Source organism: Amblyraja radiata, chromosome 13 (genome assembly GCF_010909765.2).
Source record: "Amblyraja radiata isolate CabotCenter1 chromosome 13, sAmbRad1.1.pri, whole genome shotgun sequence".
NCBI lineage: Eukaryota > Metazoa > Chordata > Chondrichthyes > Rajiformes > Rajidae > Amblyraja > Amblyraja radiata.
Window position 1 is genome coordinate 538405 of NC_045968.1, and position 27211 is coordinate 565615.

Sequence of the window (27211 nt, forward strand, 5' to 3'; positions counted from 1 at the left end):
GGCACAGCTGCTTCTCTCTCTCTTAGTTAGAATCCTTTTGTGATACAATCATGCCCTGCTGTTATCAGCTTCATCAGCCCACTGCTACTCTCGTTGAGAGGACATAGTCACGAGTTTGAAAACTGGTTTGAAACCTGCTCAAGATCACCCCACAAGACCATCTGTGGGTGCTCATCCTAAAATGTGGCAACCTTCTCCCAGCTAAGTAGAACCCATTGGAAAAACACCGAATGATAACACTAAATCAGGCAAAGGCATGGGGAAGGTAAAAACTAAAGGACCTGTGCCAAGTTGATTTAGTTTAGTCTAGAGATACAGCACAGAGACAGGACCTTCCGCCCACTGAGTCTGTGCCGACCAGCGATCCCACACACCAACACTATCCTACACACACTAGGGACAATTTACAATTTTTACCCAAGCCAATTAACCTACAAACCTGAACGTCATTAGAGTGTGGGTGGAAATCGGAGCACCCGGGGAAACCCCACGCAGTCACGGGGAGAACATGCAGGCAGCACTTGCAGTCAGAATCGAACCCGGGTCTCTGGCGTTGTAAGGCTTCAACTCTACCGCTGCGCCACTGTGCCGCCCTGTGTTTTGTAGGTGTTTATTTTGTATTGTCATGACTTGATGCATAACCTTATTTGAATATTGATTTCAGCATGGTCTTCATTGTCATCGACACTCATCTGGCCTACATTGTCGACACTCCAATGGCAAATGATAGAGGAAAGGATAGATGAGAAAATGGTGGATTTGGAGAACCTGACGTGATTTTAGTTCTCAAGAGGCAATCACAAAGAATCTGAGACAATGCCTAGATTTTGCAACTTTTGAAACCAACTTTAATCTATATTTTAATAAAACTGTTAACCGTCTGAAATAATTTCAAATTAATTTAGCAACATTTCAATTATTTTCACTGCTCATATCACATGGCTCAATTTTAATCACAAGATTCATTTTGATAACAAAATATTAAGATCATAACAATCTAACAATATTCCACAAATTTGTCATAAAACAAGTAAACATATATTTTAGATTTTGGGACTGGGGCAGGAATGTTTTTACATCTCAGCTGGGAGTGTCATGTGGCATGTTTGAATGTCAGTGTTGATAAAAAATGCTTTATTTGGCTGGACAGCTTCATTAGATTGTGATGTGCTATAAAACAGATACATTTTAAAGGGAGATCACAGCCTTGGCCTGAATAATAGGCATCGTAAATTGAATAGAAGTACACAATGCAGTACAATATATTTGTAGCAGTATATGAAATTACCAAAGTAATAGGGCAGTCAGTCAGAACCTTTTCTCCAGGGTAGAAATGTCAAAGACTCAGGGACTTAGCTTTAGACTCAGAGCCAAATTAAACAAAATCTCAAAGTTTTTCATACCTACATTAAAAGCTTTGGGATTGGCATAGCTTTAAGGTGCGAGGACCATAGTTTAAAGGAGATGCGCGGGATACATTTTTTACACAAATAATTGTGAAGGGAATGCCCCATGGACGGTAGTGGAAGCAGATACCATAATGGTGTTTAGGAAGCTTTTAGACAGGCACATGGATATGCAGGGACTGGAGGGATATTGATCTTGTGCAGGCAGTTGAGATCAGTTTACCTTGGCATCATGTTCAGCACTGACATTGTGGGCCGAAGGGCCTGTACCTGCACTGTATTGTCCTATGTTTTATTTTAATATTAGATGACCTCAGATTTTGTTTCTAAAATATTAAAGGTGAATCTACAAATCTCTTTATATTTCAGAAAACTTACAGTATGTATGTGAAATACAGTATATGTTTTCTTATATTTACCGAAAACTTGGGTGAATGGCCAAGTAGTACAGTGCAAATCATCAGCAAGAATAAGAAGAGCTTAAGAAGAATGTGATGAAAGAACTCAGATGTAATAACAGGACACCAAGCCTACGTTTGTGAAACATGCATATTGTAAAGGATGGAAGCATCAGTTATGCTTTCTGAGTTATTGGCAAGAATGACATATGTGATGGAATCATTCCAAACGTACTTTTCCTTGACAGTTTCGAACATGATTTCTTCTTTAACTGTACTTGACAGATTAACAAAGACATTTTATAGGGGAACTGAACAAAATGCATCAGCATTAACTTCTATGTCCACTGAACCTGGACAGCATAGAAGATAGGTAGAAGATAGATAGCTATAAAGGACATCACAGGGCATTGCAATTATAACTGTGAGTTTAATTAGCCTTTTTACTGTTCACATGCATATTATATGTATTTACAAATATATGAAATGACCAAGCTGCCAGAAATGTCTGATCACTAAAGCTTAAAATCTATCTCTCAACTCATCCGAAAGTTCTGTCCAAAATCAGTGACAAGACAAATCCCAATAAAATGTTGAATTTGGCCTCACCGAATGAATTTGTTATTATAAACTTGTTTAGCACAATCCAGTTTTGTCTCTGTCTTGTGAATGGAATTGTGGAAGGATAATTATGGCTTCCCCTGTTGAATATGTGAAGATTAAGCTCTTAAGGTTTTTTTTTTGTTGCACTAAGGAAGAGGCATCAAAAATATATATATATGTAGGACAAGTCACGTTAACATTTTCTTCAGGTTTGAATATCATTAACATAAATTACATTTATGGGTCTGAAGGCAAACCTGAAACTATGTGTAATATCTGTAATCCACTGAATCTCACTGGAACTTGTTATGCAGTGGATCAGTCAACAAATAAAGTTCTTAAGAAATCATCGGCATCACCGAAAATAAACAAAAATGTTTTGCTAAAAATAATAATAATAATAATAATAAACAAATATTTGTATTTTTCTTGAGCTCTAATATGTGTGTTTTGTGCTAAGCTCTCACATTTAAAGAGTCTTTGTGTACTAAGATCTGTAATGATCATCTATGTTCTGCTCATTAAAGACTCTTGATAAATATAGCCTGGAAGTATATACTGGAAGTATTTGGATAAGTTCAGCAAACAAACTGATAAGTAAAGGCCCACAAGTAATGGAACTGTCTATTTTCAACCATTTATTTTGTCTAAGAGGCTGACAGCTTTCTCACGGTGATAATGACCAGGCTGAACAGCACTGACACACCAAGTACAGCAGCAATTACAATGGCAGATATTGCTCCAGGTCCTAGCGATCCTGCAAAACAAAGCAAGGACAGTACATCAGCATGAAAGAATAAAACGCGCGTACATCCATCTCAAAATGTCCAAAGTCTAAAGAAGGATCTCGACCCAAAAGGCCCAGTCTGATCTCGACCCGAAACATGAAGGCCAATGTGCCAAACGCCTTTTTGACCACCATCTACCTGCGACTCCACCTTCAAGGAACCATGCACATGCACTCCTAGATCCCTCTGCTCTCCAACACTCCCCAGAGTCCTGCCATTCACTGTGCAGGTCCTGCCCATGTTAGACATCCCAATATACAACACCTCACACCTCTCTGTGGTGTACGGGCTTCGCTGGTCGGTGCAGACACAGTGGGCCGAAGGGCCTGTTTCCACGCTGTATTTCTAAATACAGTGCCTGACATGCCTAGGCTGTATACTTTTACCAGCTTTGGTCACATTCATCTTTACTCAAAAAAGAAATTGCTGGAGGAACTCAGCAGGTCAGGCAGCATCTGAGGAGGGAAGTTGATAACTTCTCTACTTCATCAGACTAAAGATGAGTCTAAAGAGTCCAAATCTTAAACATGGTCTGTCTATTTCTCTCCACAGATGCTGCCTGACCCATTGAGTTCCTCCAGCAGTTTGTGTTTTGCTCAGGATTCCAGCATCTGTTGTCTTGTGTGTCTCGTGTTTATTCCTATCTCAATGTCACAACCAGTATGATTCATGTATGGAACATGAACACATGCATCCGATCTAATTAAGCATTACATTGGCAATTAATTAATGGTGAGCAGCAAAGTGTAAAAATATCACCATAGTGCTGTCGGGAATCCACTTCCACTGTGGAAGTTGAGCCATAATATTGAATGAGGCAGACAGGTCTATATTCAGTCATTATTCTCCCCTTCATTAGAAAATTATCATGGTGATATTAAATTACAAAAATGGAAATTTAAATTTAAATTAACCTGTCTTAATAACATCTTAATATGCAAATAAATTCACACATACATAACACAGAATCACAGAGTTAGAGACCACCAGATCCAATTAACGAGAATAAATGATTAGGTTGACAGCAAATAATGAATGGGTTGGAACTTGATGGGAATCACTAATTATTCTGAACCAAACCAACAGTATTTTAGCTAAAGGATCGAAACCTACTGGAAATCGCAACTCCATATGATCTGTTGTTTTCACTCCTTACCCTTTATATCTCTAAACTACTTCTCCCGACTCTCGGTCTGAAGAAGGGTCTCAACCCAAAAAGTCACCCATTCCTTCTCTCCAGAGATGCTGCCTGTCCTGCTGAGTTACTCCAGCATTTTGTGTAAACCAGCATCTGCAGTTCCTTCCTACACGATCCATAGGTTTTAAGATTGTTTTGAATAGATAGAAGGCTGAAACTTGCAGGAAGATACTAAATTAGAACAAGGCAAATTACAATGTTATTAGGCAGGACCTTGGGATGGTAGACTGGGTGCAGTTGTTAATGGGCAAGTCCACATCCGACATATGGGAGTCGTTTAAAGGCCAGTTGATCAAAGTTCAGACAGGTGAAGGGATAAGGACAGCAAAGTGATGGAACCTTGGATGATCAAAGAGGTTGTAAATTTGGTCTAAAACAAAAGGGAAGTGCATGCAAAGTTTAAGAGGATGGAATCAGTCATGGCCTTTGAGGAGTATAAAGAAAGGAGGAAAGAACTCAAGTGGGCCAAATGGGAACACAAAATAGCTTTGGTGAGCCAGATTAAAAACATTCCCAAAGCTTTTCATATCCACATTAAAAGCTTTGGCATTGGCATTGTTTTAAATTAGGAGGAGCAATGTTTAAAGGAGGTGTGCAGGGCACGCTGTCGGGGGTGGTGGTAGTGGAGGCGGATACAATAGTGGCAATTAAGAGATTTTTGGATAGATTCATGGATATGCAGGGAATGGAGGGATATTCTTAAAACACATCTCTTCTCCGTGGCCTTTGATACACAGTAAGATGTCGACTTTATTTGCTTGATTGGTTTCTTATTTTGTTTGCTTATTGCATGGCTATTATTTTTACTCATGTTTTATGTCTTTTGATTTATTGTTGTATTTCATATGTGATTTATGCGCCTTATGTGAGCTGTTATGTTATGTTCTGTTATGTTGTCTGTTTATGATGTCTTGTTTTTTCTTCTGTACAGCACTTTGGTCAACATTGGTTGTCTTAAAGTGCTTAACAAATAAAGTTGGATTGGATTGGATTGGATGTGCAGGCAGATAAGAGTTAATCTTGTCGTCATGACTGGCACAGACATTGTGGGCCGAAGGGCCTGATCTTGTGATGTTCCACGTTCTACTGCTCATGCGCCATTAGCCTTTCCCTGTGATTCAGTGCAATACTCCACTTTCATTAATGGAATATGTACATGCTGCTGAAGGACAAATGCATGTTAAAATAATCCACGCTCTATTAAATAAATTTTGTCCACAAATATATTTGCACAATTGAAAGTTTTTTTTAAAAGTTTTAATTTTTCCCCATTAATCTGCAATAATGTTGCCTTTTTTTTTAAGTCACTCACTCAAATTTTGAGGCGGGCCTGGGCTCCCATTATAAATTACATTCAAGTAAAACAGGCCATTGAAAATCTCAAACTGCATTTCACGTCTCACCCTTCTCCACAGGTTCCGTATCATCTGGATAATATCCATAGTCTGAGGTCATTGAACTGTCCTCCACATTGGGTCCAGGTGTGACCATCTCCACCGCACCTCCTCCCGAGGAGGTCTCCACAGCTTCACTGGAGGGTCCCAGGACGAGAGAATCCTGAATCTCAGATGCCAGACCTGGAAACATACAGATGACCCAATGGTTGAATGGTGTTTTATTTGTCTCATGCAAATGCACAGTGAATTTATTTTTGTATATATACACTTGAAGGCGCGTGTTCGATGTATTGGAGATGTTCCCGCAAACCGACCTCCCTCTTCCCTCCTGGCTATCTTTATATCCAGGGTGTGTATCCTGCAGCCCACCTTGAAGGAGCTGGAGGCATTACCCTATTCACCCTCCACATACCATAATATTAAAGATACAATCTCCTCCTGCCTCAAGCATTTTTCAGGCTGAATTTGGAAGCTGTTACTAATTTTATGTCTGCAAAAGAGGTACTTGTACACTTCCTAAGAACTAAAAGATAATGATTACCTATGACTATGAAAAGCAGAGTGCATCGATGGAAAAGTCGCTTTCAAACAATGTGGCCCTCTTTGAAATGAATCAGGGCTGATAGGATCTCACACCAAATCTGATTACATTACCGTACTTAAAAATCGCAAGTGGCCTCACTAGTTAAACAATAGACAATAGGTGCTGGATTAGGCCATTTGGCCCTTTGAGCCAGCACTGCCATTCACTGTGACGGTCCCTTCTGATGTTCATACCATCCTAACTAGGAAATAAACACCAGTCATTCATTGCCACTGGCTCTAAATCCGGGAGCTCTCTATCCTGGATTCCTGTTTGAGTATCTGCATCAGAGTGACTGCAGGAGTTCGAGAAAGCAATACAAATGGATCAGATGGTATAGATGGCCTATGGCATGCTTGTGCCCATCATTCAGGTCATTTAGTGTAAAAGCTCGGTAGTTACGTTGCAGCTCAACAAAAATTAGGGGAGGGCACATTTGGTGTTTTGTCAACGAATCATACAGCATGGGAATAGCCCCTCGACTCAACTTGCCCACGCCGACCAAGATGCCCCATCTGCACTCCTCTTACCTGCCTGCATTTGGTCCATGTCCCTCAAAACCTTTCCTATTTATGTTCCTGCCCAAATATCTTTTAACTGTTGTTACAGTACCTGCCTCAATTGCCTCCTCTGGCAGCTCGTTCCATGCTCTCACCACCCTCCGTGTGAGAAAGTCTTGTGTTGGGTTTTGGTCACCTCTTTACAGTAAAGATGTGGAGGCTTTGATGATGATGCAGAAAAGGTTCACCAGGATGTTGCCTGGATTGAAATGTCTTGGCTATAACGAGAGATTGGATAAACTTCTAACATTTTCTCTGGAGCATCGGAGGCTGGAGGGTGACCAGATGGAATTATATAAAATTATGAGAGCTAAAGATAGAGTAATTTTCCCTGGGTAGAAATATCAAATATTGGCAGCTATGTTTTTAAGGCAAGAGGGGATGTTTAAAAGAGATTTATGAGGTAAGGTGTTTTACCAGAAGGGTGGCGGGAGCATTGAACTTCCTTTCAGAGGAGGTGATGGAATAAGATATGATAGTAACATTTAAGATGCATTTAGACACTTTATAAATGAGTTGGGAACAGAGTGATATGGGCCTGGTGTCGGCAGATGCCATTGAGGAGATAGTGGAGACTTACTTTACCCAGAGTATGCTCTTCAGCCCACCATGTCAGCAGCAATCATAATGTTAAGTCTCCACTCTCCTCAAAGATAATTAGATGTAGGTAATAAAAGCTGGCATTGCCAGTCATGCCCAAATTGGCAACAAAATGAAATAAAAACATTTGTTGCCAATGGGGTTAAATTCCCAAGAGCAGTTTTTTTTCAGTGCAGCTCAGAATTGATGCACTAGGCTTTCTTCAAAGGCAATGCAATATGAGTGAGCTGTCATTCATTCATAAAAACATAATTGAATCTCACATTAATCATACATGCAAAATATGCCAATGGAATCAGAAATATACCATTGAAGTAAGCTATCTGTCCCAAATGGACCATGTTGGCTTCTTCTCCACAGAAAAGAGGCACAAAGTGCTGAAGTAACTCAGCCAGTCAGGGAGCATCTCTGAAGAACATGGATGTAGCATTTTGTGTCAAAAGGTTTCAAAGGTCTTTTATTGTCACATGCACCAATATGCGAATTACCATACAGCCATACGAAAAAACAGCAACAAGACACAAAACTACATAAAAGTTAACATAAACATCCACCACAGCAGATCCCCCACATTCCCCACTGTGATGGAAGGCAAAAAAGTCCAATCTCCTTCTTTATTCTCCCGCGGTCTGAGCAGTCGAACAATCCGGCGAAGTGTTTGGCGAATCCGTCGCTGACTCTATACTTGGACACTTGGTCTTGGCGACCTTACAAATCTATTCTTATCTCACACCTTTTCTCTTCTCATCTCTGACCTTTGCCCAACCATCTGCAAATCAGAAACCCCCCCTATTACTTGTGTAGGAAGGAACTGCAGATGCTGGTTTAAACCAAAGATAGACACAAAATGCTGGAGTAACTCAGCGGGACAGGCAGCATCTCTGGAGAGAAGGAATGGGTGATATTTTGGGTTGAGAACCTTCTTCACCTCCCCCCCCTTCCACCACCACCGCATTCAGTCAGAAGGGTCCCAGCCCAAAACGTCACCAACCCATGTTAACAGAGGTGCTGCCTGACCCGCTGAGTCACAGGTACTGAGACAACTTGTGTCTGTTTTTGAAAACCAGCATCTGCAGTTCCTTGTTTCCCCATTCTACTCCACAGAAGCCTGCTGCTGTATTAATGACCTATCCACAAGCTCATCATTCTCACTGTCAATTCTCTTTAACCAAACAAAAGCATTATTTTTTTTCTCGATTGCATCATTGCTAGAGTCTCTGACCACCCCACAGGCTTCACAGTCGCACCACTCTCTTTGAAAATACATTTGTTCTGAAAATATTTACTTTACTAGATGGCTATCGTTTGTTTTGTTTTTGATATGATGGAATCCAGATTCAATATCTCACCATTCACCATATGGAAACACTTTGCAATTTTAAAGACTTCTATCTGTGTGCTCAGGCTTCCCTGCTAGTTGTCAACCCATGGGATTATGCAATGAATGCTGAGTTTACCAGCGAAACCCTCCCTCTTCCTGAAAAATGGATGGATAATTTAAACAAAACTCATTGAAAGGGTTATCAAAACTTGAATTGGATGAGTGCCATCGTTCAATTTCTTGGTGTACTGTCAATATAATAGCGAAAAACCCATTTGTTAAAAAGGAACCTTATTTCTATGGCATCTAATGTTAAACAACAAGCAACAGGAAATAGATAAATGTGCATTATCATCACATCCATAGGTTATCTTGTTGAATAATGCATGCGTCAGAACATACATATCAACACACAAGCCAAATAAGCCTCTTGTATCCACCCATCATTTGGCAGGATTATGGATGATCTGATCATCATTTCAATGTGCATTCCCGTTAGTCCCAGGTAACGTCCTTCTTTTGCTTTATAAATGATTTACCTACTCTGGCTTACAAAAAACCCCACTAAGTTTCTGCCAACAGAGCTTGGAGGAAGAGATTTCCAGGAAGCGTTACTCCAGCATTTTATGTTTATTTCACCTTATCTTTGCGATAAACTTATTTTTAAGCTGTGACCTCCTTCATTCTAGATCCTCCCACAAGAGGAAACATGAACAGGAACACAGAAGGAACTGCAGATGCTGGTTTATACCGAATATGCTGGAGGAACTCAGCGAGTCAGGCAGCATCTATGGAGAAAAGGAAAAGGTGATGTTTTGGGTTGAGACCCTTCTTCAGACTGAGAATCAGGGGTGAGGGAAACTAGAGACATAAAAAGGTACAAAAATTACAGACTGAACCCGTGCATCATGCACTGGAACTCCTAGACCCTTGTGCATCTCAGAGGTTGGGCAGGCTGGGTCTTTATTCCTTGTAGCATTGTAGGATGATAGATGATCTTATATAAATTCATGAGAGGATTAGATAGTATAATTATTCCCAGAGTAGGGGGTTGAAGAACCAGAAGATGTAGGTTTAAGGTGAGGGGGGGAAAGATTTAATAGGAATGTGAGGAGCAAATGTTTTTACATCATGGGTGGTGAGCTGCTGGAGGAGGTAGTTGTGGCAGGTACTATTGCAATGTGTGATAAACATTTGGACAGGGACGTTGATAGGATAGGTTTAGAGGGATATGGACCAAACACAGGCGGGTGGGATTAATATAGATAGGACGTGGGTGTGGGCAAGTTAGGCCGAAGGGCCTATTTCTACGCTGCATGACTATGGCTCTATGACTCTAGTGCAATATATCACTAATTGGATAAAGAACATATTTTGAAATTATCCAGGCACAACGGACAATTTTTCATTTTTCCAAATGATGCTCTATTTATCAGATCTTTGCTTCTCACCACCTCTTTATATCCCCCTGTGACTTCCTTGTGTCCTCTTCACTATTCATTATTTCTGCAGATGTAGAACATTCATCAACAGATCTGAATCAATTATTTCAAAGAGTTATATCATCAGTTCCATGCCCCTGTTCTCTCTCTATTGGCCACCTCTTTCATTTATTTTAATTAAGAAGGAAAGTGGAGTCAAATTAAACAATTTCTTGCAGAAAGATTTCAATACATCTTCGATGCAAGTAGAGAGAATGCTTTACTTAAGAAAAAATAAGTTAAGGTAAGTAGACAGCACAGTGGTGCAGGGGTCGAGTTGCTGCCTCACAGCGTCAGAGACCCGGGTTTCATCCTAACTACGGGCGCTGTCTGTACAGAGTTTGTACGTTCTCCCCATGAACTGCGTGGGTTTTCTCCAGGATCTCTGGGTTCCTCCCACTCTCCAAAGACGTACAGGTTTGTAGGCTAATTGGCATGGTATAATTGTGAATTGTCCCTAATATGTGTAGGAAAGTGTTATTGTGCGGGGATTGCTGGTCGGTAGGTCGAAGGGTCTGTTTCCGCGCCGTATCTCTAAACTAAACTAAACTAAACGCTTCGTGTAAAACAATATCTGGTTCATTGAAACATTGGCACAAACTATAAAGGTAACAACATGTTTCTGAAGAAGGGTTTCGGCCCGAAACGTCGCCTATTTCCTTCGCTCCACAGATGCTGCTGCACCCGCTGAGTTCCTCCAGCAATTTTGTGTACCTTCGATATTCCAGCATCTGCAGTTCCCTTTTGAACACAAGGTAACAACATGCATTGGTGTTCCTGTTGGTGCCCTCTTCCACCTGGCATGCAACATGAGGAGTTGAAACGTAAATTACTTCTTTTTTAGAAGGAGAAACATCTGCAATTTTGTGGAATGTTCTGGGACAAACTTCCGCACGTATTTTAAGACCTGGGTCAACTACTTGATGTGTAATGCAAAAGATCTAGGAAGGAACTGCTGCTGTGAGACTTCAGAGCAAAACAGGATATGGTCACTGTGTTATTTTTGGCTTACCTTCAGGCAAAAGCAAACACCTTCTTGTTTAATGATAAAATGAGCTGGCATCCTTAAAAATCCCTCTAATTTCTACAACTGATATAATCCAATGGGTATTTTGAACGTTGATAAGTTGTAATAAGTGACCATGGTAAGTTCCAATAGTGACTTCATATTATTTAATGCCAGTTTAATTTTATTTGTATAAAGTTATTCTGAGTTTAATGTACCAATAGTTGAATTACCACAGATTGAGGTTTAGTTTCTGATCCTTCATTCGAATGTTCTAACCTCATTCAATAAACTTCTGGCAACTGAGACAACGAAATGAAAGTTAGGGCACAAAAATAACATTCCACTTCCTATGATGCATGCTTATAGACTTCTCCTAACCTTGCGTGCTGAAGAAATGACTGACTCTATTTTAAAGGATTCCTGAACCAGCACTGTCTCCTAAATTAAATTACGTGCATTGAATTGGGAATGGTCAGGGTTTAGCAGCAAACATAATCTGTATGGTTGGACAACGTGTCACGTGTGCACAGCAGTGAAATTATTTTGCACAACCACAAATACACAGTTGTGCAAAAGTCGGGCAGCATGGTGGCACAGTGGTAGAGTTACTGCCTTACAGAGACGGAGGAGGCGCTGTCCTGAACGGCTGCCTGTCCTGCAGCTGTCCGTTTTTTCCCCTTCTTTTTTATTATTTTTAGTTCGTTAAGTGTACAGTCAGGGGGTCTAAATCTTTTATGTGTGGGGGGTGGTGGGGGGGAAGGGGAAACTGCTTTTCTAAGTCCCTACCTGGTCGGAGGGGTTGCCTTCCTCCGAGCAGCGTCTTCGACCTGTCCTCGCGGCCTACCAGCGGGTCCTGGAGCGACGTTTCCCTGAGGGGACCTGGCCAGCACATCGGCGTTGGCGGCAGTGCAGCGCTGGAGCGCTATTGCGGAGCGGGCGATGCCTTCCCTGGGTCGCCACGCTGGGACTCCACTATGCTTGGTGCCGCCGAGGAGGGCATCGTGGAGCCGCGGTTCTGCGGGGCGGCAGCTGCGACGTTGAACTTGCATCTCGCCGAGATCACCAGTGTGCGGAGCTCCGTCTGGCGTGGTCTGTTGGCTTGGAAGCCGCAGGCTCCGGTGGGAAGGCGGCCGTTCCTGGCACCCCAAGCCGCTGGGGGTTCTCCCGACGCCGGAGTACCATCACCCGGCGAGAACATCGGGCGCCGTGGCGGCGACTGTGGAGGCCTCAATAGGCCCGACTATGGGTGGACAAGAGGATGGGGACTGGACTTTGTGCCTTCCCCCACAGTGGGAATCACTGTGGGGGGATGTTTTGGTGTTGAATTTCTTTATGAATACTGTGTTGTATTTTTATTAGTGTGCTGCAAGGACATCAGAATTTCCCCTGAATAAGGGGATTAATAAAGTAATCAATCAATCAATCAATTACAGCGCCAGAGACCCAAGTTTGATCCTGACTACGGGTGCTATCTGTATGGAGTTTGTACGTTCTCTCCTTGACATAGGTGGTAAAGATGTACAGATTTGGTTAATTGGTTAATTGGCTTTGGTAAAATTGTAAATTGTCCCTAGTGTGTATAGGATGGTGTTAGTGTGCGGGGATCGCTGGTCAGCATGGACTTGGTGAGCCAAAGGGCCTGTTTCCACACTGCATCTCTAAACTAAACTAAACTAAACTAAACACAGGCGCCATATTTTGGGGCCATTAACCAAGAAAAACAAACCATCCAAAGTCCAGTCCACATGTTGGAAGTACCAGTGTGCTCCCAAACCAGGTAAGTTGCTTCCAGCCTGAGCCACAGTTAGCATCTTGTTATGGTCTTACAGATATCATAATGTGAATAAATCCCCATTACTTTACAAACATCCCAAACAGCAGATATATAAGATTTGTTATCTAAAGAACCAGTTCTAGTGTTGCACAATTCACAAGCATCAATTTCAAATGATCTACGATATCTGAAGCCAAGTGGTATGCCTTTGGTGCAAAGTTTATCGAATGCTGGAAACATTCTACAGCCAGAAACTATCCCATCCGAGTCAAAATGATTCGTCAGATGTTCTTGCAGAGTTGTTCAATTAGAGCTGTAGATCCTGTGGTATTGAGGACAAATGGGTGCCTTTTCTTTGCTTGCTTTTATGGGGGGATTTTGAGTTACCTGAGATAATTCATTTTTTCGCAGCAAGGCAATTGTTACACCACCAAAACCAGGTAGTCTTCACTCTCAGGACTAACCAAGACTGAGTCTGATTAATTTTGATATCAAACCTTTTACATTGGCTTCTGAGTGAAGAAAATTAGTTAGTCAGTTTAATTCATTTTCACACGTGCCGAGGCAGATTGAAAAGCTTTATTGAAAAGCTGTATTGAAAACAGGCAAGGTCTACACAAGTCCCATCTCAAGAAAAGACAGTGTGGCAACTGTCCGTGCTACCTGCGAATATTTACCTACTTGATTTATTTTTAATGGAATATTTATCAGAATAGACATGAGCAGAAAAGTGAAAGGAAAGGTCTGTCGGGATTGGTTCTATCTGGCCATAACAATTTGTTCTACAATTCAGAGAAATATAAATATCTGTTTCTCCGTATCCAACGTATCTGCTCCCTAGACAAGGCCTTCATTCGACGACACGTCCTCTTTCTTTAGTATATATAGTTTCTCCTTTCTTCTGCCATAAATGGATCCCTCACCCAAGTCTTCTGTGCCCCACAGTTCTGCACTTGCTACCCCCCCCAGCCAGAACAAGGACAGAGTTCCCCTGGTCCTCACCTTTCACCCCACCAGCCTCCACATCCAACACATCATCCTGTGGCATTTGTGTCACCTCCGACATGATCCCATCACCAGTCGCAACTCCTGAGTTCACTCATACCTCCCCAGGTACTTTCCCCTGCAACTGCTGGAGATGTAACATGTCTCCTTCTCCTCCATCCAGAGACCCTAGCAGTCCTTCCACGTGAGACAGAGGTTCACGTGCATCTCTTCTAATCTTAACTATTCTATCCCGTGCTCCCAATGTGGCCTCATGTAAATCGGCGAGACTAAGTGTAGACTTGGTGACCGTTTAGCTGGAGACTTGTGCTTGGTCTGCCAAGTCTACTAGATCCCCTAATTGTCAACCCCTTCCCATTCCCATACTGGCCAGAGTGAGGCCACACAAAAACTGGAGGAACACCCCCTCACATTCCGCTTCGGTAGTTTATGGATGAGAGGGGATCTCATTGAAACGTATAAGATTATTAAGGATTTGGACACGCTAGAGGCAGGAAGCATGTTCCCGATGTTGGGGGAGTCCAGGACCAGGGGCCACAGTTTAAGAATAAGGAGTAAGCCATTTAGAACGGAGACGAGGAAACACTATTTCTCACAGAGAGTGGTGAGTCTGTGGAATTCTCTGCCTCAGAGGGCAGTGGAGACCGGTTCTCTGGATGCTTTCAAGAGAGAGTTAGATAGGGCTCTTAAAAATAGCGGAGTCAGGGGATATGGGTAGAAGGCAGGAACGGGGTACTGATTGGGGATGATCAGCCATGATCACATTGAATGGCGGTGCTGGCTCGAAGATCCGAATGGCCTCCTCCTGCACCTATTGTCTATTGTGTATGTATAGCCCAATGGCATGAACTTTGAATGCTCTAATTCCTGGTAACCTCCTACGAACCCCCACAACTGAGCTCCCCTTCCTATTCCCCCTCTCCCTCTATGTCCCACCTAGACTCCCTGTTATTTCTCCCCTTTGCCCCTCTTCTCCACTACACTCCTCCCTCTAGTTTCACAATTCGCAACACTTCAACCTTGTCTCACACCTTCTATTTTCATCTCTGCCCTTTATTCCAACCATTTCCCTATCAAAAACTCCGCTCACCTGTGTCCACATATTACCTGCCACGCTTCTTACCTGTCCTGCCCCGCCCCTCATCTAGCTTTCTTCGTCCCCCCCCCCCAGCAAGCAGTCTGGGGATTTGACCTGAAATGTCCACGTTCTCCAGAGATGCTGCCTGACCCCTTGAGTTGCTCCAGCACTTTTTGTCCTTTTCAAAATAAAGATTCTATATTTTGTATCCCCCTGAAAGAGCAGATCCTCCAATAATTGAAAATCACATCTTATTCTGCTTCTCGATGGTGAAATAGTACCATCTGCTGGCACTTTTGTCCAAAGCTCAGAAAGTGAGACAATAATGTCTTTATTTATATAGCACATTTTTAGTCAACTTGCATTGACCCCAAAGTGCTTCACATAATTACATCCACACACACAGGCAAAGGTGGGTGAAGTGTCTTGCCCAAGGACACACACAGGCAAAGGTGGGTGAAGTGTCTTGCCCAAGGACACAACGACAGTATGCACTCCAAGCGGGATTCGAACCAGCTACCTTCCGGTTGCCAGCCGAACACTTAGCCCATTGTGCCATCTGTCGTCCCTCGTCGACAAGTGAGACAAGCCCAAACTGTGTTGCAACAGAAAGCCTAGGCTGACAGCAGCACGTCAGTCAAGAGTTGAATGACACCAATGTTTGAGTCTTCAGGTAGATTAAAAAAGAAAATTTTTATCAAGCACTGGGCAATGGAAATTGAGATACATATCCAAATTCTGCATACTTAGCCTTTAAAATTAATTTAGTTTAGGACTTAGTTTAGAGATACAGTGGGGAGACCAGCTCTTCGGCCCACCGAGTCCCCACCAACCAGCGATCTCCGCACATTACACCAGCACCATCCTACACGCATTGGGGACCATTTACAACGTTATCAAGCCAATTAGCCTACAACCAGTACATCTTTAGAGTATGGGAGGAAACCGGAGCACCCGGAGAAAACCCACGCAGGTCACGGGAAGTACGTGTAAACTCCGTATGGACAGCACCTGTAGTCAGGATCGAACTCAGGTCTCTGGCACTGTGAGGCAGCAATTCTACCGCTGCGCCACTGTGCCGCCCTTTGTTGTATCACAATTGTTGAGTAAATCATCACATTATGCAGCTATATAAAAGGAGGAAGTGTTGGCTAATCTGCTTGAAGAATGTCTCATAACATTCACATTTGTGAAAGGGAGAATCAATAATACGGGTCATTTCAGAATATATACACTATGTACATCGACAAGTGAAACTGCCACGTATATAGAAAAGTGAATGGCATAACATTGTTTTCCTGAGTACTGTGTAACTCAAAGTTAATTTAATATGGAGTAATTTATGGTTTATGTTGAATTGTACCAACTGAGGCCTCCTGGCCTGAAGCACCTTTGTAACTCTGACATGATTTCTGTTCAAAGGACACAGTGATGATTTAATTCCTCGTGCAACATTGCTTATGGAGATTGGCAAGGAACTAGAAGGAGGAAAGGGAGCATGTGCCTGGCATAGAACAACCCTGGGACAACATCCTTCGGGGACCAGGATCGACCCAGGAAAGCCACAAGATGAGTGTAATCCCTGAGTGCTCAGCCTCCACACACTAAAACACAGCCCCATTGCATTCTCTTTGGTTCTAAAGCTCCCATCATCATCGTCATCTCCAACATCTCCCTTCCACCTGCACCACATCCACCACATAGTCCCCACAGCCTGCTGACCTCTCCAATCACCACCCCCCCACAACAAACCTGGAGCTCAAATCCCCACCATACAAGTGTCAGGCAACTCTCTTCTCCCCCACCACATCCAGTATAATTGCTGAGCTTATTTATTCCCTCCCTTCATCTCCTCCCCCCCCCCCTCCCCTTCCCCTAAACATGTGGAGGTTGATGCCTTCCTCCTTCTCTCCCACCTCAAAGCAGACTATTTTCCTCAACCCCCCCCCCCCTCACTATCTCAAGTCCGAGGCCAATCCCTCCATTCCCACTCCCCACAAGTGTTAACCTGACCTATTCCCTCCCACTCACCATCTCAACAAATGCTGAGCCAATTTCTTCCCAATTCATTTCCTGCCAGACTGCCCAAATGCCCTCTCTCCCCAACACAGAAAGATGCCAAATGAACAGAGGGACCATAGACCTGGTCAGACCCAGGTATGTGGTCCCAGGCTGGCCAACCCAGCCAAGTGGCGGACTGAGACTAGGGCCAACCTCTGGAGCCCAGTCCGAGGAGCAGAGGCTACATCTTAGTCCTTTGATCACAACCCTATTTTGATGTGGTTGTTTGATGTGGTTGTCCGCTCGCTCCATTTCACCCATGCTAGTTTGGCACCCTCGCCCTTTGGGCTGTGCTAGAATCTTTTTTTTTTTAAGATGTAACTAGGAAAATGGACAAGGGAGAGCCAGTGGATGTAGTGTACCTGGACTTTCAGAAAGCATTTGATAAGGTCCCACATAGGAGATTAGTGGGCAAAATTAGGGCACATGGTATTGGGGGTGGAGTGCTGACATGGATAGAGAACTGATTGGCAGACAGGAAACAAGAGAGTGGGGATTAACGGGTCCCTTTCAGAATGGCAGGCAGTGACTAGTGGGGTACCGCAAGGCTCAGTGCCGGGACCGCAGCTATTTACGATATACATCAATGATTTGGATGAAGGGATCCAAAGTAACATTAGCAAATTTGCAGATGACACAAAGCTGGGTGGCAGTGTGAACTGTGAGGAGGATGCTATGAGAATGCAGGGTGACTTGGACAGGTTGGGGGAGTGGGCGGATGCATGGCAGATTACGTTTAATGCGGATAAATGTGAGGTTATCCACTCTTCTGGCAGATTGTTCCATACACTCACCACCCTTGGAGAAGACTATATTGAGTAGCCTGGGACTCTATTCCTTGGAGCACAGGAGGATGAGGAATGATTTTATAGAGGTGTATAAGATCATGGGGTAAATAGATTGGGAAGATGCACAGAATCACCTGCCCAGAGTAGGTGAATTGAGGACCAGAGGACATAGGTTTAAGGTGAAGGGGAAAAGATTTAATAGGAATCCGAGGGGTAACACAAGGGATGGTGGATTTATGGAACAAGCTCTCAGAAGAGGTAGTTGAGGCAGGGACTATCCCAAAGTTTAAGAAACAGTTAGACAGGTTTGTAGGGATACGGACCAACAGCTGGCAGGTGGGACTAGTGTAGCTGGGACATTGTGGGCAAGTTGGGCCGGAGGGCCTGTTCCCACACTGTATCACTCTATGACTCTTTGACACCTGGGATTCACAAGGGGAGGCGGGAATTAAACAAGGAAGAGAATTTACAACTGAAATCTTGGGAGTCAATATAGGCCAGGGAGCAGAGGAAAGAGAGAAGAACATGTTTCAGTTTAGAGATACAGTGCAGAAACAGGCCCTTTGGCCCACTGAGTCCACGCCCTGTACAGTAACACTGTCCTGTACATTATGGATAATTTAAATTTTTTACTGAAGCCAATTAACCTACAAACCTGTATGTCCTTGGAGTGCGGGAGGAAACCAGTGCACCCGAAAAAACCCACGCGGTCAAGGGTACAGTACCCGTAGTCAGGATCGAACCCCGGCCTCTGGTGCTGTAAGGCACAAACTTTACTGCTATGCCATCAGGCTGCCCCAGCCACAGCTACCTCACAGATAGCAAAGTTCTGGATGAACCCAAGATAATGTGAGCAAGAACGCAAAGGCCAGCCAGGGCTATGTCAGAATAGTCCAATCCTGTGGGAACTGGGAAGGTTTCAGCAGCATATGGGCAAACTCACAGCAAGAGTTTAACAGGATGCAGGTCATCTTAAGGAGGGCACAGGTTCAAGGTGCAAAACTTACATCCAGGTTAAACGGACATAATGTTAGGATAAATGTGAGGTTATCACATAAAGGATGTCATTAAACTGAAATGAGTGCAGAGATGATTTACGAGGATGTTGCCAGGACTTGAGGGAATGAAATAGAGAAATGATGGACATCCTAAGACTTTATTCCTTGGAGCACAGGAGCCTGACAAGTGATTTAATGGAGGTGTATAAAATCATGAGGGGAATAAATAAGGTGAATGCACAATCTATTACCCAGGATAGGGGAATCAAAAATAAAACGTCATGCATGTTTGTGAGAGGGGCAAGATTTAACATGAACCTGTAAGGCAACGTTTTCATTCAGAGGGTGTTATGTTTATGGAACAAGCTGCCAGAGGTAGTTGAGGGAGGTACTTCCAGGTGGCACCATCAGCGACGGTAGCCTCGCCAACGGTCTGTTTGTCTATTCGTCTTTTTTGTTATTGTTAGTGTGCTTTAAAAGTTTGTGATAATGTTCTCTGGTTTGTTTTATGTGGGGGGGGGGGGTCGGGGGAAACGTTTTTCTCAATCTCTTACCTTGCCGTAGATGCGATTGTTTTCCGGATCGTATCTCCGGTTGCTCTGCGGCCTAACATCATGGAGCTGGCGGCCTTGCTCGGGACTGACTTTGAGCCCCAGCGCGGGGACGTGCACTTATCATCAGAGCCTGCGGTCTCTTGCCTGGGATCGACGCTCCAACCGAGGCCTGCGGATTTCACCATCGAGGAGCTTGCAGTCTCGGGTAGAGGCTGATGTCAGGAAGCTCCAAAGTCACAGAAGGTTCGACCAGCCCCGACCCGGGTTCAGATCGCCTGGTGCAGGGGAGCTGAGATTCCCCCCCAATGCAGGAGTTTGATCGCCCCGATGCAGAGGGCCCGACCTCCGACTACAGGAGCCAAGATGGCCCCGACAACGGACGGCTCGAGGCACTCGACCGCAGGAGAACAAAGAAGGGAAGAGATTGAACTTTTATTTTGGCCTTACATTACAGTGAGGAATGTGGAGGAGTCACTGTGGTGGATGTTTATGTTAAAATGCATCTTGTGTGTTCCGTTGCTTTTTATTGGTATGACTGTAGAGCATGAAAGATTACATGGAAAGAAAAGGTTTTGAGGGATATGGGCCAAACACGGGCAATTTGAGACTAGCTTGGATGGGGCATCTTGGTCGGCATGGAGTGGTTGGGCTGAAGGCCCCGTTTCTGTGCTGTTGGTCTGCATATGAAGCTGGGATACACTGTTTAATTGGAGGAAATGTCCACCAGCTCCCTCAGTGGGTGTTGCACGAGTGGCCTGTGAAATTGACAACAGTGGTGGGGATAAAGGAGATACTGAGACAGGGCTGTGTGTCCTTGCCCTATGTGTGAAAACTGATGCAATGTTTACAGATAATGTTAACAGAGGTAGATGCTCATTGAGATAATAGCAAGGCCCCCAGGAAAAATACTTAGGGAACACTAGAGGTAGAGATGTGAGAAGACTATGTGATTCCCTTTAGGGTATAGAATTTATTGATTCAGTTTAGATTAGTTTCCAAATTCACACATGGTCCTTTGGTCCACCACCGAGTCAGTGCCAACCGTTGTTCACCTATTCACACTAGTTCTATGTTATTCTACTCCCTACATGTGAGGGGCAATTTTACAGTGACAAATCAACCTGTGGACCTGCTCATCTTTGGGATGTGGGAGGAAACCGCTGCACCCGGAGGAAACCCATACAGTCACAAGCAGAACGTGCAAACTCCACACAGACAGCACCCGAGGTCAGGACAGAACCTTAGTTTACAAAAATTTCCAATTTGACAATGTTCCTTTCAAAGTAAATGCACATTTTCACCAAAGAACAAGATCACGAAAACCTCCATTTTCTTTAGTCTTCAGCGATACAGGGCGGAAACACCAACCTTCGGCCGACTGAGTCCACGCCAAACAGCAATCACATGGTACAATAACTTTATCTGACACACTAGGGACAATGTACTATTTTACCACAGCCAATTAACCTACAAACCTGTACGCCTTTGGAGTGTGTTAGGAAACAAGAGCACTCGGAGAAAACCTACACGGTCATAGGGAGAGCGTACAAACTCCGTACAGACATCACCCCATTGTCAGGATTGAACCCGGGTCTCTGGAGCTGCAAGGCAACAGCTTTCTTTCTAAGGTACACAAAATTGCTGGGGAAACTCAGCGGGTGCAGCAGCATCTATGGAGCGAAGGAAATAGGCGACGTTTCGGGCCGAAACCCTTCTTCAGACTACCTATGTTAGTCTTTCTTTCTATCTCTCTCTCTCCACACTAACCTTCCTCTGCAGTGTCTCCTGAGGGCGACCTCTTTATACACAGACTGAGAAAAGAGAGGCACCAAGGGAAACAAGCGGTTTAGAGAAGGACAAAATAATTACATGCTACCTAGCTTGTATTTATTTCTATCTGTTTTTATTTCTTATTTTTAGCACATTAGTTTAAACGGACTTGTTTATCTGTTTACTCAGCCCAGCTGCTCAAATCAGAATGAAAGGCTCGCCAACAATAGCGGGTCTGTCTATGTTCTTGGCAAAGGTTGTCTAGCGCCTTGAGGTTAGATTCCTTGGTGCAGACTGAAAACCTCAGCATATTTCACACTCATACTACAGCCGCCTGATACAGGGCTGGAAAAACAGATGCTCAGTTCTGCTGCTCTTCAAATAGGCAGAGTACAACATGTCTGGTACCGACCGGGGACCCTAAAGCTACCGAAAATCAGCCAGTATTTATACATCATATCCCAGGCCTCATGCTGGCCTGTACATCGGCACATCAGAGGTTAAGCCTCGAGCTAGTGGCTTGCCGAGTGTGTGGGCCCCCTTCCTGTATACTCAGTCCACTCAACTGCCCCTTCTCTGCTGCCCCCCTGAATCACAGGAAGTCTAGGAGTTACACAGGGCTGCTTTACTCAACCAAACTCCACAGACTGAAGCAGTTTCTCTGCTGTGCTGAGGCCATGCAATGACAGAACCCCAAACTATATTTGCTGTCTTCTGGCAGACTTGCTGCTAGTGACCTCAACCTTGCATTGCATCGCTGCGGATGACATTATAGGTGGCTTGGAGGCAAACACAAAATCTTCCAATAAAATATGCATCAGACCTTTCCACTTTTTAACACTGCTTTTTAGGTTTTTTTTTTTTTTTAATTCATTTTTTTAGGACGTGACGTGCCTGTCACAGAGCGGTTCCTCAACCCAGATTGTCCTTGAGAAAATGTTGGCAAGCTGCCTTCCTAAGCCAATGCATTTCTGATGATGTGTAGGAAGGAACTGCAGATGCCGGTTTAAATCGAAGGTAGACACAAAATGCTGGAGTAACTCAGTGGGTCAGGCAGCATCTCTGGAGAGAAGCAATGGGTGACATTTTGGGTCGAGGCCCTTCTTCACAGTTGAGTTGAGTAACTCCTGCTGAGTTACTCCAGCATTTTGTGTCTAACGTGCATTCCTGATGATGATATTCTCACAGTGTTGTTGGGGAAGGGGGTCCTAGGATTTGTGATAAATTTCTATGTCAGCAAGGGAACGAGGAGGTGCTAGTGTCCAAAGGCCTTATCCGTCTTGTTTTATTTTTGTCGTGTGTACCAACATGTGGTGAAAAACATTGTTTTGTGTGCTATCCAGGCAGAACATATTATACATGAATATATCAGATAGCGCAAAAGAAAAAAATAAACTGAGCATAAAATTGTGTTATATCAACCGATAAAGTGCAGATACTAAAAAAAAGTGCAAGGGCCACAACGAGGTAGATTGGAAGATTGTTTTTCAATCGTTTGCTTGTGAGAAGGCAGTTCATGAGTCTGATTACAGCTGGGATGAAACTGTACTTGAATCTGGTGGTACGTGCTTTCAAGATTTTGTATCCACTGCTTGAAGGGAGAGGGAAGAAGGGAGAATGATTCTTGATTATGTAGACTTAGTGAAGAAGTGGCAGATTTGGGAGGTGCTGTCAGAATATCCTAGTAGATGGATAACCACAGCGTATTTTGCAGATGATACACACTGCTTGCTAGTGGAGGGATTGAATGCTTAGGAAAGTAGACAGCATCAATGTGGATAACGCAGCATGCTTTGTCCACATTATTTTCAACCTTCTTGAGAGTTGTTTGACCTGCACTCAACGAGACAAGTGGAGAGGACAGGTACTTCCCGGCTTTCACCTGACTCAACAAAATATGACTTTACATAAATTCTCCCGTACATTTTTTAAAGCATTTTTCTAATAACAGTAATAAAATATGTCATGGCGTTTATTACATGTATAGTTCATATTCCATTAGTTTAATTACCTGTAGTGTTAGGGACAATTGTTCCAACAAGATGTAATCAAAGCAAGTGCATGTAGAGCAAAATGTATGGGTAACTTCAGAAAACAAATGTTTCTGACTTAAAGGTGCTCTTTTACAAAGCAAATATAACCATATAACAATTACAGCACGGAAACAGGCCATCTCGACCCTTCTAGTCCGTGCCGAACACGTATTCTCCCCTAGTCCCATATACCTGCGCTCAGACCATAACCCTCCATTCCTTTCCCGTCCATGTAACTATCCAATTTATTTTTAAATGATAAAAACGAACCTGCCTCCACCACCTTCACTGGAAGCTCATTCCACACAGCCACCACTCTCTGAGTAAAGAAGTTCCCCCTCATATTACCCCTAAACTTCTGTCCCTTAATTCCCAAGTCATGTCCCCTTGTTTGAATCTTCCCTACTCTCAGTGGGAAAAGCTTATCCACTTCAACTCTGTCTATCCCTCTCATCATTTTAAAGACCTCTATCAAGTCCCCCCTTAATCTTCTGTGCTCCAAAGAATAAAGCCCTAACTTGTTCAACCTCTCTCTGTAACTTAGTTGCTGAAACCCAGGCAACATTCTAGTAAATCTCCTCTGTACTCTCTCTATTTTGTTGACATCCTTCCTATAATTAGGCGACCAAAATTGTACCCCATACTCCAGAATTGGCCTCACCAATGCCTTGTACAATTTTAACATTACATCCCAACTTCTATACTCAATGTTCTGATTTATAAAGGTCAGCACACCAAAAGCTTTCTTTGCCACCCTATCTACATGAGATTCCACTTTCAGGGAACTGTGCACAGTTATTCCCAGATCCCTCTGTTCACCTGCATTCTTCAATTCCCTACCATTTGCCATGTACGTCCTATTTTGATTTGTCCTGCCAAGATGTAGCACCTCACACTTATCAACATTAAACTCCATCTGCCATCTTTCAGCCCAAGCCCACTCTTCCAACTGTAATAAATCTCTCTGTAGACTTTGAAAATCTACTTCATTATCCACAACCCCACCTATCTTAGTATCATCTGCATACTTACTAATCCAATTTACCACACCATCATCCAGATCATTGATGTACATGACAAACAACAGTGGACCCAACACAGATCCCTGTGGCACCCCACTAGTCACTGGCCTCCAACCTGACAAACAACCATCCACCATTACTCTCTGGCATCTCCCATTCAGCCACTGTTGAATCCATCTTGCTACTCTACCATTAATACCCAACCATTGAACCTTCTTAACCAACCTTCCATGAGGAACCTTGTCAAAGGCCTTACTGAAGTCCATATATATAACATCCACTGCTTTACCTTCATCAATTTCCCGAGTAACCTCTTCAAAAAATTCAAGAAGATTAGTCAAACATGACCTTCCAGGCACAAATCCATGTTGACTGTTCCTAATCAGACCCTGTTTATCCAGATGCTTATATATATTATCTCTAAGTATCCTTTCCATTAATTTGCCCACCACTGACGTCAAACTAACAGGTCTATAATTGCTAGGTTTACTCTTAGACCCCTTTTTAAACAATGGAACAACATGCGCAGTACGCCAATCCTCCAGCACTATTCCCGTTTCTAATGACATTCGAAATATTTCTGTCATAGCCCCTGCTATTTCTACACTAACTTCCCTCAATGTCCTAGGGAATATCCTGTCCGGACCTGGAGACTTATCCACTTTTATATTTCTCAAAAGTGTCAGTACTTCCTCTTCTTTGAATCTCATAGTTTCCATAGCTACTCTACTTGTTTCCCTTACCTCACATAATTCAATATCCTTCTCCTTGGTGAATACCGAAGAAAAGAAATTGTTCAATATCTCCCCCATCTCTTTTGGCTCTGCAGATAGCTGTCCACTCTGACTCTCTACTGGACCAATTTTATCCCTCGTTATCCTTTTGCTATTAATATAGCTGTAGAAACCCTTTGGGTTTACTTTCACCTTACTTGCCAAAGCAACCTCATATCTTCTTTTAGCTTTTCTAAAAAAAAATTCTTAAGATTCTTTTTACATTCTTTATACTCCTCAAGCAGCTCATTTACTCCATGCTGCCTATAATTATTGTAGATCTCCCTCTTTTTCCGAACCAAGTGTCCAATTTCCCTTGAAAACCATGGCTCTTTCAGATTTTTACTATTTCCTTTCAACCGAACAGGGACATAAAGATTCTGTACTCTTAAAATGTCACTTTTAAATGTACTCCATTTCTCTTCCACATCTTTCCCATAAAACAAAATGTCCCAATTTACTCCTTTTAAATCCTTTCGCATCTCCTCAAAGTTAGCCTTTCTCCAATCAAAAATCTCAACCCTAGGTCCAGTTCTGACCCTCTCCATAATTATATTGAAACTAATGGTATTGTGATCACTGGTCCCAAACTGTTCCCCAACGCATACCTCTGCCACCTGACCCGTCTCATTTCCTAACAGGAGGTCCAGCACCACCCCTTCTCTAGTAGGTACTTCTATGTATTGCTGCAAAAAACTATCCTGCACACATTTTACAAACTCCAACCCATCCAGCCCATTTACAGAATGTGTTTCCCAGTCTATGTGTGGAAAATTGAAATCTCCCACAATCACTACCTTGTGCTTACTACTAATATCTGCAATCTCCTTACATATTTGCTCTTCCAATTCTCGCTCCCCATTTGGCGGTCTATAATACACCCCTATAAGTGTTGCTACCCCTTTCCCATTTCTCAGTTCCACCCAAATAGCCTCCCTAGACGAGCCCTCTAATCTATCCTGCCAAAGCACTGCTGTGAGGGGGAACTTCTTTAATCAGAGGGTAGTTAATCTGCAGAACTCATTGCCGCAGAGGGCTGTGGAGGCCAAGTCAGTGGATATTTTTAAGAGATAGACACATTCTTGATTAGAATGGGTATCAAGGGTTATGGTGAGAAGGCAGGAAAATGGGATTAGGAGGCAAAGATCAGCCATGATTGACTGGCAGAGTGGATTCAATGGGTCAAATAGCCTGATTCTACTATAACTTGTGAACTTGTAAGGAGAAACCTACTTAAGGTCAGTTCTCAGGAACCAAATCATAGGCAACCTGGGGACTGCCTGTACACTATTCTACCTCCCGCCTTTGTGTGTGCCAGGAGCTGAGTCACTTAATACTGGGCACCCTGTATCTTATACGCTTTCATTGCCTCAGTATTTATATGGCTGGTCTAAGTGAGTTCTGGCCAATGGTAATTCCCAGGATGTTGTTGGTGCAAGACCCGATGATAGAATGGCACAGTGGCGCAGCGGTAGAGTTGCTGCCTTACAGTGCCAGTGACCTGGGTTTGATCCTTATTACGGGTGCTGTGGGTACAGAGGTTGTACATTCTCCATGACCGTGTGGGTTTTCCCCGGGTGCACTGGTTTCCTCCCACACTCCAAAGCCATGCAGGTTTGTAGGATTATTGGCTTGTGTAAATTGTCCCCTAGTTTGTAGGCTAGAACAAGTGTACGTGTGATCACTGGTCGGCACGGACACGGTGGGCCGAAAGGCTTATTTCCACGCTATATCTCTAAATTAAACTGCTAGATACTATTAAATACCAAGAGTTTCTCTGATGGATGTTTCTGATCCAAGTTAGATTCTCTTTTGTTGGGGATGGATAATATGCAGCACGCTTCAAACAGCCAATCCGATGGCTTGCTTCATTTGCTAAGGAGTTGAGGACATTGTGAATTCATCAACCAAAATCCCCACTTCTGACTGGATGCAGGAAGGAAGGTCATTGATGAGGCAACTGAAGTTGGTTGGCTTCTCTGTTACTGCCCTGAAAAAACTGCCTGAGAGA

The 27211-nt window shown here is 43.4% G+C and overlaps 1 protein-coding gene across 1 annotated transcript in view; it reads right to left on the bottom strand.

Annotated features, from left to right (window-relative positions):
- Positions 1–3025: 3025 nt before the first annotated feature.
- The window catches only part of snorc (secondary ossification center associated regulator of chondrocyte maturation), a 32007-nt gene continuing 7821 nt past the window's right edge, over positions 3026–27211 (bottom strand). The window contains exons 2-3 of the mRNA XM_033031039.1: positions 5797–5970; positions 3026–3164 (exon numbers count right to left, since the gene is read on the bottom strand). Of these exons, the coding sequence (XP_032886930.1) occupies positions 3055–3164; positions 5797–5970 (284 nt within the window). The 3' untranslated portion in view covers positions 3026–3054. The remainder of the gene's footprint in view (positions 3165–5796; positions 5971–27211) is intronic.